The 16,345-nt window shown below is 49.2% G+C and overlaps 1 protein-coding gene across 1 annotated transcript; it reads left to right on the forward strand.

The window, feature by feature from the left end:
* The first annotated feature begins 10,159 nt into the window (after positions 1-10,159).
* LOC119309202 lies at positions 10,160-12,340 on the forward strand. The gene is made up of 3 exons (XM_037585236.1): positions 10,160-10,576; positions 10,826-11,568; positions 11,655-12,340. Exons 1-3 carry the CDS (start codon positions 10,274-10,276, stop codon positions 12,100-12,102), a joined length of 1,494 nt encoding a protein of 497 aa, XP_037441133.1. The 5' UTR covers positions 10,160-10,273; the 3' UTR covers positions 12,103-12,340.
* Positions 12,341-16,345: the final 4,005 nt, after the last annotated feature.

Raw genomic sequence — 16,345 nt, forward strand, 5'->3', positions numbered from 1 at the left:
GAAGTGCGTCTTCATAGGATACCCAAAGGAAACTCTTGGGTACACCTTCTATCACAGATCCAAAAGCAAGATTCGTTGCTAAGAATGGATCCTTTCTAGAGAAGAAGTTTCTCTCGAAAGAAGTGAGTGGGAGGAAAGTAGAACTTGATGAGGTAATTGTACCTTCTCCCTTATTGGAAAGTAGTTCACCACAGAAATCAATTCCAGTGATTCCTACACCAATTAGTGAGGAAGTTAATGATGATGATCATGAAACTTCAGATCAAGTTGCTACCAAACCTCGTAGGTCTTCCAGTGTAAGATCCGCACTAGAGTGGTACGGTAATCCAGTTCTGGAACTCATGTTACTAGACCATGATGAACCTACGAACTATGAGGAAACGATGATGAGCCCAGATTCCGCGAAATGGCTTGAGGCCATAAAATCTGAGATAGGATCCATGTATGAGAACAAAGTATGGACTTTGGTTGACTTGCTCGATGATCAGCAAGCCGTGTTAAATAAATGGATCTTCAAGAGGAAGACGAACACTGATAGTAGTGTTACTATCTACTAAGCTCTACTTGTTGCGAAAGGTTTTCGACAAGTTCAAGGTGTTGAATACGATGAGATTTTCTCACTCGTATCGATGCTTAAGTCTGTCCGAATCATGTTAGCAATTGCCACATTTTATGAAATCTGGCAAATGGATGTCAAAACTGTATTTCTTAATGGATTTTTGAAAGAAGAGTTGTATATGATGCAACCAGAAGGTTTTGTCAATCCTAAAGGTGCTAACAAAATGTGCAAGCTCCAGCGATCTATCAATGGACTGGTGCAAGCATCTTGGAGTTGGAATATACACTTTGATGAGTTGATCAAAGCATATGTCTTTATACAGACTTTTGGAAAGGCCTGTATTTACAAGAAAGTGAGTGGGAGCACTACAGCCTTTCTGATAAGTATATGTGAATGCCATATTATTGATCGGAAATGATATAGAATTTTCTGGAAAGCATAAAGCAGTGTTTGAAAGGAGTTTTTCAAAGAAAGACCTCAGTGAAGCTGCTTACACAATGAGCATCAAGATCTATAGAGATAGATCAAGACGCTTGATAAGATTTTTTCAATGAGTACATACCTTGATAAGATTTTGAAGTAATTCAAAATGGAACAGTCAAAGAAGGAGTTCTTGCCTGTGTTGCAAGGTGTGAAGTTGAGTAAGACTCAAAAGCCGACCATGGCAGAAAATAGAAAGAGAATGAAAAGTCATTCCCTATGCCTCAGTCATAGGTTCTATAAAGTATGCTATGCTGTGTACCAGGCCTATTGTATACCTTGCTCTAAGTTTGGCAAAGGAATACAATTTTGATCTAAGAGTAGATCACTGGACAGCGGTCAAGAATATCCTTAGTGAGGACTAAGGAGATGTTTCTTGATTATGGAGGTGATAAAAGAGTTCGTCGTAAAGAGTTACATCGATGCAAGCTTTTACACCGATCCAGATGACTCTAAGTCTCAATCTGGATACATATTGAAAGTGGGATCAATTAGCTAGAGTAGCTCCGTGCAGAGCATTGTAGACATAGAATATTTCCAAAATACATACGGCTCTGAATGTGACAAACCCGTTGACTAAACTTCTCTCACGAGCAAAACATGATCATACCTTAGTACTCTTTGGGTGTTAATCACATAGCAATGTGAACTAGATTATTGACTCTAGTAAACCCTTCGGGTGTTGGTCACATGACGATGTGAACCATGGGTGTTAATCACATACAGATGTGAATATTGGTGTTGAATCACATGATGATGTGAACTAGATTATTGACTCTAGTGCAAGTGGGAGACTGAAGGAAATATGCCCTAGAGGCAATAATAAAGTTATTATTTATTTCCTTATATCATGATAAATGTTTATTATTCATGCTAGAATTGTATTAACCGGAAACGTAATACATGTGTGAATACATAAACAAACAGAGTGTCACTAGTATGCCTCTACTTGACTAGCTCGTTAATCGAAGATGGTTATGTTTCCTAACCATAGACATGAGTTGTCATTTGATTAACGGGATCACATCATTAGGTGAATGATGTGATTGACTTGACCCATTCCGTTAGCATAGCATCAGATCGTTTAGTATATTGCTATTGCTTTCTTCATGACTTATACATGTTCCTATGACTATGAGATAAAGCAACTCCCGTTTATCGGAGGAACACTTTGTGTGCTACCAAACGTCATAACATAACTGGGTGATTATAAAGGTGCTCTACAGGTGTCTCCAAAGGTACTTGTTAGGTTGGCGTATTTCGAGATTAGGATTTGTCACTCTGATTGTCGGAGAGGTATCTCTGGGCCCTCTCGGCAATACACATCACTTAAGCCTTGCAAGCATTGTAACTAATGAGTTAGTTGCGAGATGATGTATTACGGAACGAGTAAAGAGACTTGCCGGTAACGAGATTGAACTAGGTATTGAGATACCGACGACCGAATCTCGGGCAAGTAACATACCGATGACAAAAGGAACAACGTATGTTGTTATGCGGTCTGACCGATAAAGATCTTCGTAGAATATGTGGGAACCAATATGAGCATGCAGGTTCCGCTATTGGTTATTGACCGGAGACGTGTCTCGGTCATGTCTACATAGTTCTCGAACCCGTAGGGTCCGCACGCTTAACGTTACGATGACAATTATATTATGAGTTTATATGTTTTGATGTACCAAAGGTTGTTCGGAGTCCCGGATGTGATCACGGACATGACGAGGAGTCTCGAAATGGTCGAGGCATGAATATTGATATATTGGAAGCCTATGTTTGGATATCGGAAGTGTTCCGGGTGAAATCGGGATTTTACCGGAGTACCGGGAGGTTACCGGAACCCCCCGGGAGGTTAATGGGCCTTAGTGGGCCTTTACGGAGAAGAGGAGAGGTGGCCAGGGCTGGGCCGCCCGCCCCTCCCCCCTAGTCCGAATAGGACAAGGAGAGGGGGGCGGCGCCCCCCCTTCCTTCCTCTCTCCCTCCTCTTTCCCCCCTCCCAAGTCCTAATCCAACTAGGAAAGGGGGGGGGAGTCCTACTTCCGGTGGGAGTAAGACTCCTCCCAGTGGGAGTAGGACTCCTCCCGGCGCGCCTCTCCCCTTGGCCGGCCACACCCCCGTTGCTCCTTTATATACGGGGGCAGGGGGCACCCCACATACACAACAATTGATCGTTTGATCTTTTAGCCGTGTGCGGTGCCCCCCTCCACCATAGTCCACCTCGATAATATTGTAGCGGTGCTTAGGCGAAGCCCTGCGTCGGTAGAACATCATCATCGTCACCATGCCGTTGTGCTAATGAAACTCTCCCTCAACACTCGGCTGGATCGGAGTTCGAGGGACGTCATCGGGCTGAACGTGTGCTAAACTCAGAGGTGTCGTACGTTCGGTACTTGATCAGTCGGATCGTGAAGACGTACGACTACATCAACCGTGTTGTGCTAACGCTTCCGCTTATGGTCTACAAGGGTATGTAGACAACACTATCCCCTCTCGTTGCTATGCATCACCATCATCTTGCGTGTGCGTAGGAATTTTTTTGAAATTACTACTGAAAGATCGTGGATGTCGCCTAGAGGGGGGGGTGAATAGGCGTTTTAAAATAATTACGGTTTAGGCTTGAACAAATGCGGAATAAACCTAATGGTTAATTTGTCAAGCACAAAACCTAAAACAACTAGGCTCACCTATGTGCACCAACAAATTATGCTAAACAAGATAAGCAACTATGTGATAGCAAGATATATGACAAGAACAATATGGCTATCACAAAGTAAAGTGCATAATTAAAGGGGCTCGGGTAAGAGATAACCGAGGCACGCGGAGACGATGATGTATCCCGAAGTTCACACCCTTGCGGATGCTAATCTCCGTTTGGAGCGGCGTGGAGGCACAATGCTCCCCAAGAAGCCACTAGGGCCACCGTAATCTCCTCACGCGCTCGCACAATGCAAGATGCCGTGAATCCACTAAGGGACCCTTGAGGGCGGTCACCGAACCCATACAAATGGCGACCCTTGGGGCGGTCACCGAACCCGTCAAATTGCTCGGGGCGATCTCCACAACCTAATTGGAGTCCCCGATGCTTGCCCGGAGCTTTACACCACAATGATTGAGCTCCAAGCACCACCAACCGTCTAGGGTGCCAAAGCACCCAAGAGAAACAAGCTCAAGGGCACCAAGCACCCAAGAGTAATAAGCTTCTCAACTTGTAACTTCCACGTATCACCGTGAGAACTCAAACCAATGCACCAAATGCAATGGCAAGGGCACACAGAGTGCCCAAGTCCTTCTCTCTCAAATCCCACCGAAGCAACTAATGCTAGGGAAGAAAATGAGAGGAATAACAAGAAGGAGAACACCAAGAACTCCAAGATCTAGATCCAAGGGGTTCCCCTCACATAGAGGAGAAAGTGATTGGTGGAAATGTGGATCTAGATCTCCTCTCTCTTTTCCCTCAAAAACTAGCAAGAATCCATGGAGGGATTGAGAGTTAGCAAGCTCGAAGAAGGTCAACAATGGGGGAAGAACACGAGCTCAAAGGACAAGGTTCATTGGGGAAGAAGACCACTTTATATAGTGGGGGAACCAATCCAACCGTTACCCCACTGAACAGCCACACACAGAGCGGTACTACCGCTTGGGCAGGGCGGTACTACCGCTGAGGGCGGTACTACCGTTCTCACCCAGCGGTACTGCCGCGCTGACGAGGAGGTCAGGGCCCTGGCCCCAGAGCGGTACTACCGTGGGAGTAGGCGCGGTACTACCGCCACTACTACCGCACTTAGTACCGTAAAACCCGACACAAAAAACGACGGTCTCGAATCAAGGCGGTAGTAGCTCGGAACCACTGCGGTACTATGGCCGAAGACCACAAGCTGTACTACCGCTCGGGGAGCGGTACTACCGCTTGGGGAGCGGTACTACCGCTCTGGGAGCGGTACTACCGCTTGAGTGCTTCGGCGGTACTACCGCTGTGGACCGCGGTACTACCTCTGGCGCCATCCTTAAGCCACTACCGCGAAAACAAAGTATACTCCAAGGAAACCAAAACTGCCATAACTTCTGCAAATGAGCTCCGAATTGAGCAAACTCAAGCTTGTTATAGTAAGAAGAGGCAGGGGAGGTATGCTTAGCAAACAAAGGAGTGACACCTCCAACAGAGAAGAACCGGCATACCCTCCAACATCGAAATCATCATAGAAGATGCATGTGAACTCCGTTTTCGATGAACTCGAGCTTGTCATGAACATGACCAAAATCTCCAAATCTCACAAGGAGAAGAGCCAAACAAGAACCAATAAAGATGATGCAAGGATGCAATGGGTTGAGCTCTCTACAAACGATACGATCAAGCAACTCATCGAGAGCCCCCCTTGATAGTATGGCAAACGATCCTATAACCCGGTCTCCCACAACAACCATGAGACCGGTAAAATAGAAACCTATCAAGGGCAAACCTTTGCCTTGCACATGGTCCACTTGAGCTAGATGATGACGATCTTGACTCCCTCAAGTTGGACCACCTTTCTTGATTGCGTTGGCTCGATGAAGACTAGTTGATTGCTCCCCCATACTCCACTGTGGGTGAGCCTCTCTTCCGCACATCTTCACAAGTCCATTGTCACCACAATGGAAGGCAAGCTTCAAGAATTTGATCTCTTCGTGATGCTTCACTTGAACTTGCACACCACAACCTAACCCCACAAAGAACTCTCACGAAGATCATGGGTTAGTACACAAAGCGTAATTGACAGTGCTTACCATACCATGGGGTCGCTTGATCCCTCTCGGTACATATTCTACACTTTGTGTGTTGATCAACTTGATTTACTCTTTGACTTAGTCTTGATCAACCTTGAATCTTTCCAACTCTCTTCATTTGGATGATGTCTTGAAGGTAAACATGAATGATCACACAATCTTCTTCTTCAAGACATGCTTGCAATAAGCTCAGCACTCACATGACCATTCTTTGGATAATTCCTTAATAGCACCTTGGTCAACTCATAAACTCCTTGAAACCACACATGGACTTCAAGAAAAGCCTATGGACAGATCCTTCAAATATAACTCAAGACAACCATTAGTCCATAGAGATTGTCATCAATTACCAAAACCAAACATGGGGGCACCGCATGTTCTTTCAACTACGTCCCCCAACAAGATGGAGTAGTTTTCAATGGTGAACATCACTATGTTGATCATATCTACTATATGATTCACGTTCGACCTTTTGGTCTCAGTGTTCCGAAGCCATATCTTCATATGCTAGGCTCGTCAAGTTTAACCCGAGTATTCTCCGTGTGCAAAATTGGCTTGCACCCTTTGTATGTGAACATAGAGCTTATCACACCCGATCATCACGTGGTGTCTCAGCACGACAAACTGTAGCAACGGTGCATACTCAGGGAGAACACTTATACCTTGAAATTTAGTAAGGGATCATCTTATAATGCTACCGCCGTACTAAGAAAAATAAGATGCATAAAAGATAAACATCACATGCAATCCAAAATAGGTGACATGATATGGACATCATCATCCTGTGCTTATGATCTCCATCATCGAAGCATTGTCATGATCTCCATTGTCATCGGCGCGACACCTAGATCTCAATCGTAGCATCGTTGTCATCTCGCCAACTATTGCCTCTATGACTATCGCTACCGCTTAGTAATAAAGTAAAGCAATTACATGGCGATTGCATTGCATACAATAAAGCGACAAGCATATGGCTCCTGCCAGTTGCCGATAACTCTGTTACAAAACATGATCATCTTATACAACAATTTATATCACATCTTGTCTTGACCATATCACATCACAACAAGCCCTGCAAAAACAAGTTAGACGTCCTCTACTTTGTTGTTGCAAATTTTACGTGGCTGCTACGGGCTTCTAGCAAGAACCATTCTTACCTACGCATCAAAACTACAACGATTTTTCGTCAAGTGTGCTGTTTTAACCTTCAACAAGGACCGACCGTAATCAAACACCCGCCAGCCACCTATGTGCAAAAACACGTCGGTAGAACCAGTCTCATGAACGCGGTCATGTAATGTCGGTCCGGACTGCTTCATCCAACAATACCGCCGAATTAAAATAAGATGTTGGTGGTAAGCAGTATGACTATTATCGCCCACAACTCTTTGTGTTCTACTCGTGCATAAAACATCTACGCATAGACCTGGCTCAGATGCCACTGTTGGGGAACATAGTATTTCAAAAAAATTCCTACATCACGCAAGATCTATCTAGGAGATGCATAGCAACGAGACGGGAGAGTGTTTCCATGTACCCTCATAGACCGAAAGCGGAAGCATTTAGGAACGTGGTTGATGTAGTCGAACGTCTTCGTGATCCAACTGATCCAAGTACTGAACGTACTGCACCTCCGTGTTCAGCACACGTTCAGCTCGATGACGTCCCTTGTGCTCTTGATCCAGTTGAGGACGAGGGTGAGTTCCGTCAGCACGACGGCGTGGAGACGGTGATGATGATGTTACCGGCGCAGGGCTTCGCCTAAGCACTACGACGATATGATCGAGGTATGTAACTGTGGAGGGGGCACCGCACACGGCTAAGGCAAAACTTGGTGTGTTCTAGGGTGCCCCCATGCCCCCGTATGTAAAGGAGGGGGGAGGAGGAGGCCATCCCTAGAGGGGGCGTGCCAAGGGGGGAGTCGTACTTGGACTCCCGGTCCAAGTAGGATTCGCCCCCCCCTTCTATTCCAACTAGCAGAAGGAGGGAAGGGGGAAGAGGGGAGAAGGAAGGAGGGGGGCGCCGCCCCCTCCTATTCCAATTCGAACCAGCCCATGGGGGGCACCCCTTGAGGCCCTACTCTCCTACGGGTTCGAGAACTATGTAGACATGATCGAGACACATCACCGATCAATAACCAATAGCGAAACCTGGATGCTCATATTGGCTCCTACATATTCTACGAAGATCTTTATTGGTCAAACCGCATAACAACATGCGTTGTTCTCTTTGTCATCGGTACGTTACTTGCCCGAGATTCGATCGTCGGTATCATCATACCTAGTTCAATCTCGTTACCCGCAAGTCTCTTTACTCGTTCTGTAATGCTTCATCCTGCAACTAACTCATTAGTCACATTGCTTGCAAGGCTTATAGTGATAAACATTACTGAGAGGGCCCAGAGATACCTCTCCGAAACACGGAGTGACAAATCCTAATCTCGATCTATGCCAACCCAACAAACACCTTTGGAGACACCTGTAGAGCATCTTTATAATCACGCAATTACGTTGTGATATTTGATAGCACACAAGATGTTCTTCCGGTATTCAGGATTTGCATAATCTCATAGTCTAAGGAACATGTATAAGTCATGAAGAAAGCAGTAGCAATGAAACTGTAACAATCATAATGCTAAGCTAACGGATGGGTCATGTCCATCACATCATTCTCCTAATGATGTGATCCCTTTTATCAAATGACAACACATGTCTATGGTTAGGAAACAGAACCATCTTTGATTAACGAGCTAGTCTAGTAGAGGCATACTAGGGACACTATGTCTTGTCTATGTATTCACACATGTACTAAGTTTCCGGTTAATACAATTCTAGCATGAATAATAAACATTTATCATGATATAAAGAAGTAAAAATAACTTTATTATTGCCTCTAGGGCATATTTCCTTCACGTAGGTCTAAAAAGAACATACATCAAGCCACCTGAAGCCATCACTTACACCTACAAAACTTGATAATTTGGAGTGCTCTCATTTCCCATATCTAAAACCGGTGTCGTCGCTGATCCATCCACATAACGTACCGGAACGCACAGCCAGCTCAGCAGGCCTAAAGCATACACCACATGCACACATTTTAGACGCCGCCATCATCATCGAATCGCTGACCCTTCTTCAGGAGAAATATCTGCATCATCCTTGCCAGTCCATCCATCCGTCGACGCCACCACGACGCCCAACGGCGCCACCACCCCGCGCTCGTCTGTCTAGCCGCGAAGATTCTAAAAGATCTGTCGTGCGTAGCACCTATCGACCAGGCATGACACAGCGTAGCACATGTCGACCAAGCATGACTTGACATCTCCATCGAAAGCTCCGTGCAAGACGAAGTCGCTCCACCTCCTGCCTCTGTCTTCCAGCTCCGCTCCACAAATGATGCTCCCATGAAAGAAACGACACCACAGTACCTTCATCGTCTGATCTAAAAGACCAAATACTAGGGTTTCCCAGAGCAGTGGGTCGACCAATGGCTTAGTTGCCTCAGAGCATCTCCAACAGCCATGCAACGCGCGGCGCGCTAAAAACTGGTTTGCGGCGCGCCCATCGCCAGGTTTGGCGCGGCGCACAGCGCTGGCTCCAGCAACCGCGCTAAAATACAGCGCACGCGCGTAGCTCCAGCAGCGCGCTAAAATGCAGTGCGCGCGAGCAGCCGGCGCATGTCACATTTGTTGCATTTTGGACACAAAATAAATTTCACACACCACAAAACAAAGACATGGCGTATAATTTAAATCACAAACAAGTTGATGACCAAAAGTTCATGCCCACAACATCACTCAACCAAGTTCAAAATGCAAACCAAGTTTATGACACAAACGAAAGGCACAACAATCAAGCCTCGTCCTCGTCTTCATCCTCATCTTCCTCGGATTCATCCGACTAGGGTTTGCGGCGGAGGCGGCGGAGTGGTTGCGGCTGTAAGAAAGGGATGAGGGGGGGTGCCGGCGCGGGCGTCCATCGGCCCAGTTCGCCGCTGACGGCGCGTGCGGGGCGAAAGTGACGGCGGAGAGAATGCGGCGCAAACGCTCGAGTGTGCCGTGCGCGAAAGCGGGCGCATCAAATACACAGCGTGCGATGGCGATTCGGAACGCGCGCTCAATCTATATGCCGTGCACACGCTTATTGCGCGTCGGCTGAAGCCACTCTACCGTTTGCGGCGCGCGCTAAAAATACCAAATTTACGGCACGACCCTTATTTTGCGCGGCCGTTGGAGATCCTCTCAACCCATACGCTACGTTTCAACTTGAGCCACGTTACGCCACGGAAAGAGAAGAGAGCGTGGAGTCAAACAGGCAGACAAATCGTAATGGAAAATCCCCGCTAAGGGCTAAGAGGACAAAGACCCCGTTTCGCCGGCGCACCAATGGCGGCCATCGCGAGGTCGAGCTGAGCACTCGGCGAGAAGAGGAGACGACAGAGAACCTACCGGGTTCGCGAGGTGAGCTCCTCTCGGAGATGGGGCCGGCGGTGGCGTGGGAGGAACGGCGGACGCTGGTTCTGGTGAACCTGGCGTCCATCATGGAGCGCGCCGACGAGGCGCTGCTGCCGGCGGTGTACCGGGAGGTCGGAGCCGCCCTGCACGCCACGCCCACGGGCCTCGGCGCGCTCACCCTCTACCGCTCCATCGTGCAGGCCGCGTGCTACCCGCTGGCCGCGTACGCCGCTTCCCGCCACAACCGCGCCCACGTCATCGCCGTGGGGGCGTTCCTCTGGGCCGCCGCGACCTTCCTCGTCGCCATCTCCGAAACCTTCCTCCAGGTGAGCCCGACCGCTCAACCTCTGCTCGCACTTCACGGCCAGTTCACGCTTCCTGTCTTACTCGTACTACAAACTAGAAAGCCGGTGGCTAATTATGTCAGCTCAGCTGTCTCGCATAGATCTCGGCATCGATGATTTTAATTTCTTGTAGTAGCAGTAATTGCATCTCTGTCGAGAGAGGGATTATCCAAGCTGATTTGAGGAACTCATTACCGATTTGAAACTGAGAGCTATACGCCAACATGCTAGGTGGCGATTTCCAGAGGCCTGAACGGCATCGGCCTAGCTCTCGTCATACCGGCGGTGCAGTCACTGGTGGCCGACTCCACCGACGACGACCACCGCGGCGCGGCCTTCGGGTGGCTGCAGCTGACCAGCAGCATCGGGTCCATCATCGGGGGCTTCTCCGCCCTGCTGCTGGCGCCGACCACCATCTTCGGGATCGAGGGCTGGCGCTTCGCGTTCCACCTCGTGGCGGCCATCAGCGTCGTCGTGGGCGCCCTCGTGTGGTTCTTTGCCGTCGACCCCAACTTCCGGACGGACGTAGCGTCGGCGGTGGAGAAACGGTCCGCGTGGGACGAGGCCAGGGAACTGCTCAGGCAGGCCAAGTCGGTGATCCAGATCCCGACGTTCCAGATCTTCGTGGCACAGGGCGTGAGCGGCTCGTTCCCGTGGTCGGCGATGTCGTTCCTGTCCATGTGGCTGGAGCTCATCGGGTTCAGCCACGGGGATACCGCCGTCTATATGACGATGTTCTCCGTCGCGACGTCCCTGGGCGGCCTCCTCGGCGGCAAGATGGGCGACGCCCTCGCCCGGCGGTACCCGAACGCCGGGAGGATCGTGCTGTCGCAGATCAGCGCCGGCTCGGCCGTGCCACTCGCCGGCATCCTGCTCCTCGGGCTCCCGGATGACCCGTCCACCGGCCTCGCGCACGGGCTCGTCCTCTTCGTCATGGGACTCATCATCTCCTGGAATGCAGCCGCGACAAACAGGTAGACGATGAAACCTGCACATTCCCCCTGAATTTGCTCCAGTACAAAGAGAATCTTCACTCCATTCTGCTTGGTGTGCACTGCAGCCCGATCTTCGCGGAGATCGTGCCGGTGAAATCGAGGACGAGCATCTACGCGCTGGACAGGTCGTTCGAGTCGATCCTGGCCTCGTTCGCGCCGCCGGCCGTGGGCTTCCTGTCGCAGCACCTCTACGGGTTCAGGCTGGCGGACGGCGGCGCAGGTAAGGCCACCGCCGAGAGGGACCGGGAGAACGCGGCGTCGCTGGCCAAGGCGCTGTACACGGCCATCGCGATCCCCATGACGGTGTGCGCGCTCATATACTCGCTGCTGTACCGCACGTACCCGCGGGACAGGGAGCGCGCGCGGATGCAGTCGCTGATCGGGTCGGAGCTGCAGCACATGGAGCTGCTCGAGGAGGGTGGCGACGGCGACGAGCGGTTCGAACTCTTCGAAACGGAAGCGGATGACACGGACATGGGAACCAAGAAACTGCTGGCGAACCGGGAGTCTTGACAAGGGAAGAAGCGTTTTGCATTTTTTATGATCGATATTGCCGCCTACTGATTTTTTTTACCTGCCGCCTACTGATTTGTTTGTAACTAGAGAAGCAGCAATCTGCTTCACCAAAAATCAAGACACAAGCAAAAAAAAAAAAATACAGGTATACAAGGGTGAGAAAAATACACATGTATTTTTTAAAATATAGGAGTGAAGAAAAGAGCCCATGTTACCCGAAAAATTATTGGGCATAAGTCGATTTGGCGTCCCGCATAAGGCCGCAAAAGTAGAAATAAGTTCAAAAAACTCAGACATTGATAATTTTTTACAACTAACTTATCTATTTTAACTACGGAGGACGGCGGACAAGCACCGCGCTTCATCCATTCTCTCCCCGACGCCTCGTCCCCCTTTACCACGCCTATCCTTTTGGTTACAACGTTGTAGCGAGCTACGTTGTCTCCACCTCTGGCTGGCCTGGTCCTAGTGAGCCCTCGTCGAAGATGCTGAGGCTGGCGGCGACGTTCACTTCTCGAGCTCGACGACCATCTAATCTGAGGAAAAATAAAAACGCACGTGAGTACCCTCGTCGTCGTCCATCCCTATGAGGTCCTGCATAGGGCTCGCCAGTGTAAGACAATAGGCTTTGGGGGGAACCGGCACAACCCTCTAGGGGTGGCCTATCACATATATATATAATGAGGTGGTATACAACGTTACAATATACACATGTAAATACAGTCTAACACCCTCCCTCAATCTTAGCCACTTTCTAATGAATCTAGAAGGGTAAGATTGCGCCTGCAAGTCTCAAACTGTGGCAAAGGCAATGACTTGGTGAAGATGTCAGCAAGTTGATCCTTGGAATAAATAAACTTGATCTGTAGTTGCTTCTGAGAGACACGTTCACGCACAAAGTGATAGTCAACTTCAATGTGTTTCGTTCGGGCATGGAATACCGGATTTGCAGAAAGGTATGTAGCACCGATGTTATCACACCAAAGAACAGGAGGCTGTGATTGGGGTATACTTAACTCCTGAAGCAAGGACTGTACCCAGATGATCTCTGATGTGGCATTGGCCACAACCTTATACTCAGCCTCAGTACTGCTACGCGAGACAGTAGCCTGTTTCCGAGCACTCCAGGCAATCAGGTTAGAGCCAAAGAAGACAGCATAACCCCCCGTGGATCGCCTGTCATCCGGATTGCCAGCCCAGTCTGCATCAGAATATGCTGAAAGACAACCAGAGTCAGACGGCCGAATACGCAAACCATGAGCCACCGTGAAACGAATATAGCGCAAAATCCGCTTAACAGCAGACCAATGAGTGTCACGGGGTGACTGCAGATACTGGCAGACTCGGTTAACAGCATAGGAAATGTCTGGTCGCGTGATCGTCAAGTACTGGAGCCCACCAACAATACTCCTGTACTCTGTCGCATCAGAAGAAGAAAGAAGCACACCATCAACAGCATTGAGCTTATCAGTGGTAGACATGGTTGTAGTCGTCGGTTTGCACTTAAGCATCCCAGCTCGCTGCAACAAATCCAGAGAGTACTTCTTCTGCGTCATAACAACGCCAGCATCACGAGAAGTAACCTCCACACCAAGAAAGTAATGAAGCTTCCCAAGGTCCTTGACCGCAAAATCAGCACCAAGTGAGCGAACAAGCGCAGTAGCAGCCGACTGAGAGGAGCTGACCAAAATGATATCATCTACATAGACCAACAAGTACATAGTAACCTCAGGCCTTTGAAGAAGAAACAATGAGGAGTCAGCAGTTGATGATGCAAAACCATGAGCACGAAGAGCCATTGCAAGACGAGCATGCCAAGCACGAGGAGCCTGCTTCAGACCATAAATTGCCTTGGACAGACGACAGAGATGATCAGGGCGATCCGGATCAGAGAAACCCGGAGGCTGGCGCATGTAAACCTCCTCCGCCAAGACACCATGAAGAAAAGCATTTTGAACATCAAGCTGACGAAGAAACCAACCTCGAGTAACAGCCAGAGAGAGAAGAAGTCTGATGGTAGTAGGTTTGACCACTGGACTGAAGGTGTCTTCATAGTCAAGTCCAAAACGCTGTCGAAAACCACGAGCAACCAGACGAGCCTTATAGCGCTCAATGGACCCATCAGAATGCCTCTTCACTTTGAAAACCCATTTGGAATCAATGACATTTACCCGTGATTGTGGAGGAACAAGAGTCCATGTCTGATTGCGAAGAAGCGCTTGATACTCCTGCTCCATGGCCTCTCTCCAATGAGGAATGCGCATAGCAGCTTGATACGTGCGTGGCTCAGAGGATGGATCTGCGAGAGCAGCAGACATGCACGCCGCTAACCAAGCAACTGTGCCATCGTGACGTTGCTTAGGCTGAAAAATGCCACTCCGACTGCGCGTATGTGGACGTAGAGCAGCAGCAGGAGCCGGCAGAGGCGAAGGTGACGGAGACGTGACGGTCGCCGGAGATGCAGGAATCACCTCACGCGAGCTCGGGACAGACGACTCCGGGCTGCATGGCGAAGACTGGCCCGACGACAGGGGCTCAGAGGCCATGGGCGAACCGAGAGTGGGCGAGGCCAGCTCCGGTGACACCGGCCCAGACGGCCTTGGCGAGGCGAGAGCAAGCGAGGCCGGCCCTGGTGAGAAGGGCCCAGACACCCTGGGCGAGGCAGGGGCGGGCGAGGCCAGGCCTGGTGATGACTGCCCCGACGCCCTGGGCGAGACGGGGACCGAGGAGGCCAGCCCAGTCGGCGGGGTTGCAGGGCGCGACGATGGCGAAGGCAGCCCAGAAGCCAGAGGCGACCGGGCCAGGGCGTCGATCGGCCGTGCATGAGCACGGAAACCGAGGCCATGCAGGGGCGCCATGTGCTCCTCATGCACAACAGAAGGTGCCGAGGATGAAGGCGATGGCGACGAAGAGGAAGATGGCACTTCCAGAATCTCCAAACGAGCCCCACGACCAGTGCCTGCACCATGGTTAGGCAACAATAGAGGAGAATATGCAACATCATCAAATTGGTCAGAAGCAACAGAGGATGAATGCATGACAGGTGGCTCGGTAGTGGACACAGGGAGTTTGGCAAAGGGAAAAACATGCTCATCAAACACAACATCCCGAGAGATGTAGACACGATTAGTGGGCACATGAAGACATTTGTATCCTTTATGAAGAGAGCTATAACCAAGAAAAACACATTTCTTGGAACGAAACTCGAGCTTACGCTTGTTATATGGACGGAGATGGGGCCAGCAAGCACACCAAAACACCTTGAAAAAGGTGTAGTCCGGTTGTTCATTAAGGAGAACTTCAATGGGAGTCTTCATATTCAAAACACGAGTGGGAGTACGATTGATGAGAAAACATGCAGTGGTGAAAGCATCACTCCAAAAACGAAACGGAACAGATGCATGGGCCAAAAGAGTCAGACCAGCTTCAACAATGTGACGATGCTTACGTTCTACTGAACCATTCTGCTGATGTGTATGTGGACATGCTAAACGGTGAGTGATCCCAAGCGACTGAAAGAAGGAGTTGAGGTTGCGATACTCGCCACCCCAGTCCGACTGAACATGAACAATTTTGTGCTTGAGAAGGCGTTCAACATGTTTTTGGAACTGAACAAAAATGTCAAACACATCAGATTTACGTTTGATAAGATAAAGCCAGGTAAAGCGGCTGTAAGCATCAACAAAACTGATATAGTAATTATGACCACTAACAGAAGTCTGAGCAGGACCCCATACATCTGAAAACACAAGTTCTAAAGGATGTTTCACCTCACGACTGGACTCCGAAAAGGGAAGTTGATGACTCTTCCCCTGCTGACAAGCATCACACACTGCTACATCTTTATTACTAGACACACTAGGAAGCTCATGACGACGCAAAACATGCCGGACAATAGGTGTGGCCGGATGACCAAGACGAGCATGCCACTGTGACGGAGATACCCGAACTCCACTGAAGACGCGAGCGACGCCAGGATGCTCCAGACGATAGAGACCTTGGCAGAGCCGCCCACTAAGAAGAATGTCCCTCGTGCCCCGATCCTTAATAAAAAGATCAAAAGGATGAAATTCACAAAGCACATTATTATCACGAGTGAGTTTAGGAACTGAAAGAAGATTACGTGTCACAGATGGAACTCGAAGAACATTGCGAAGTTAAAGACTCCTATTGGCATGTCTAGTGAGAAGTGATGCTTGACCAATATGAGAGATGTGCATACCTGCTCCATTGGCGGTGT

Source organism: Triticum dicoccoides, chromosome 5B (assembly GCF_002162155.2).
Source record: "Triticum dicoccoides isolate Atlit2015 ecotype Zavitan chromosome 5B, WEW_v2.0, whole genome shotgun sequence".
Classification (NCBI taxonomy): Eukaryota; Viridiplantae; Streptophyta; class Magnoliopsida; order Poales; family Poaceae; genus Triticum; species Triticum dicoccoides.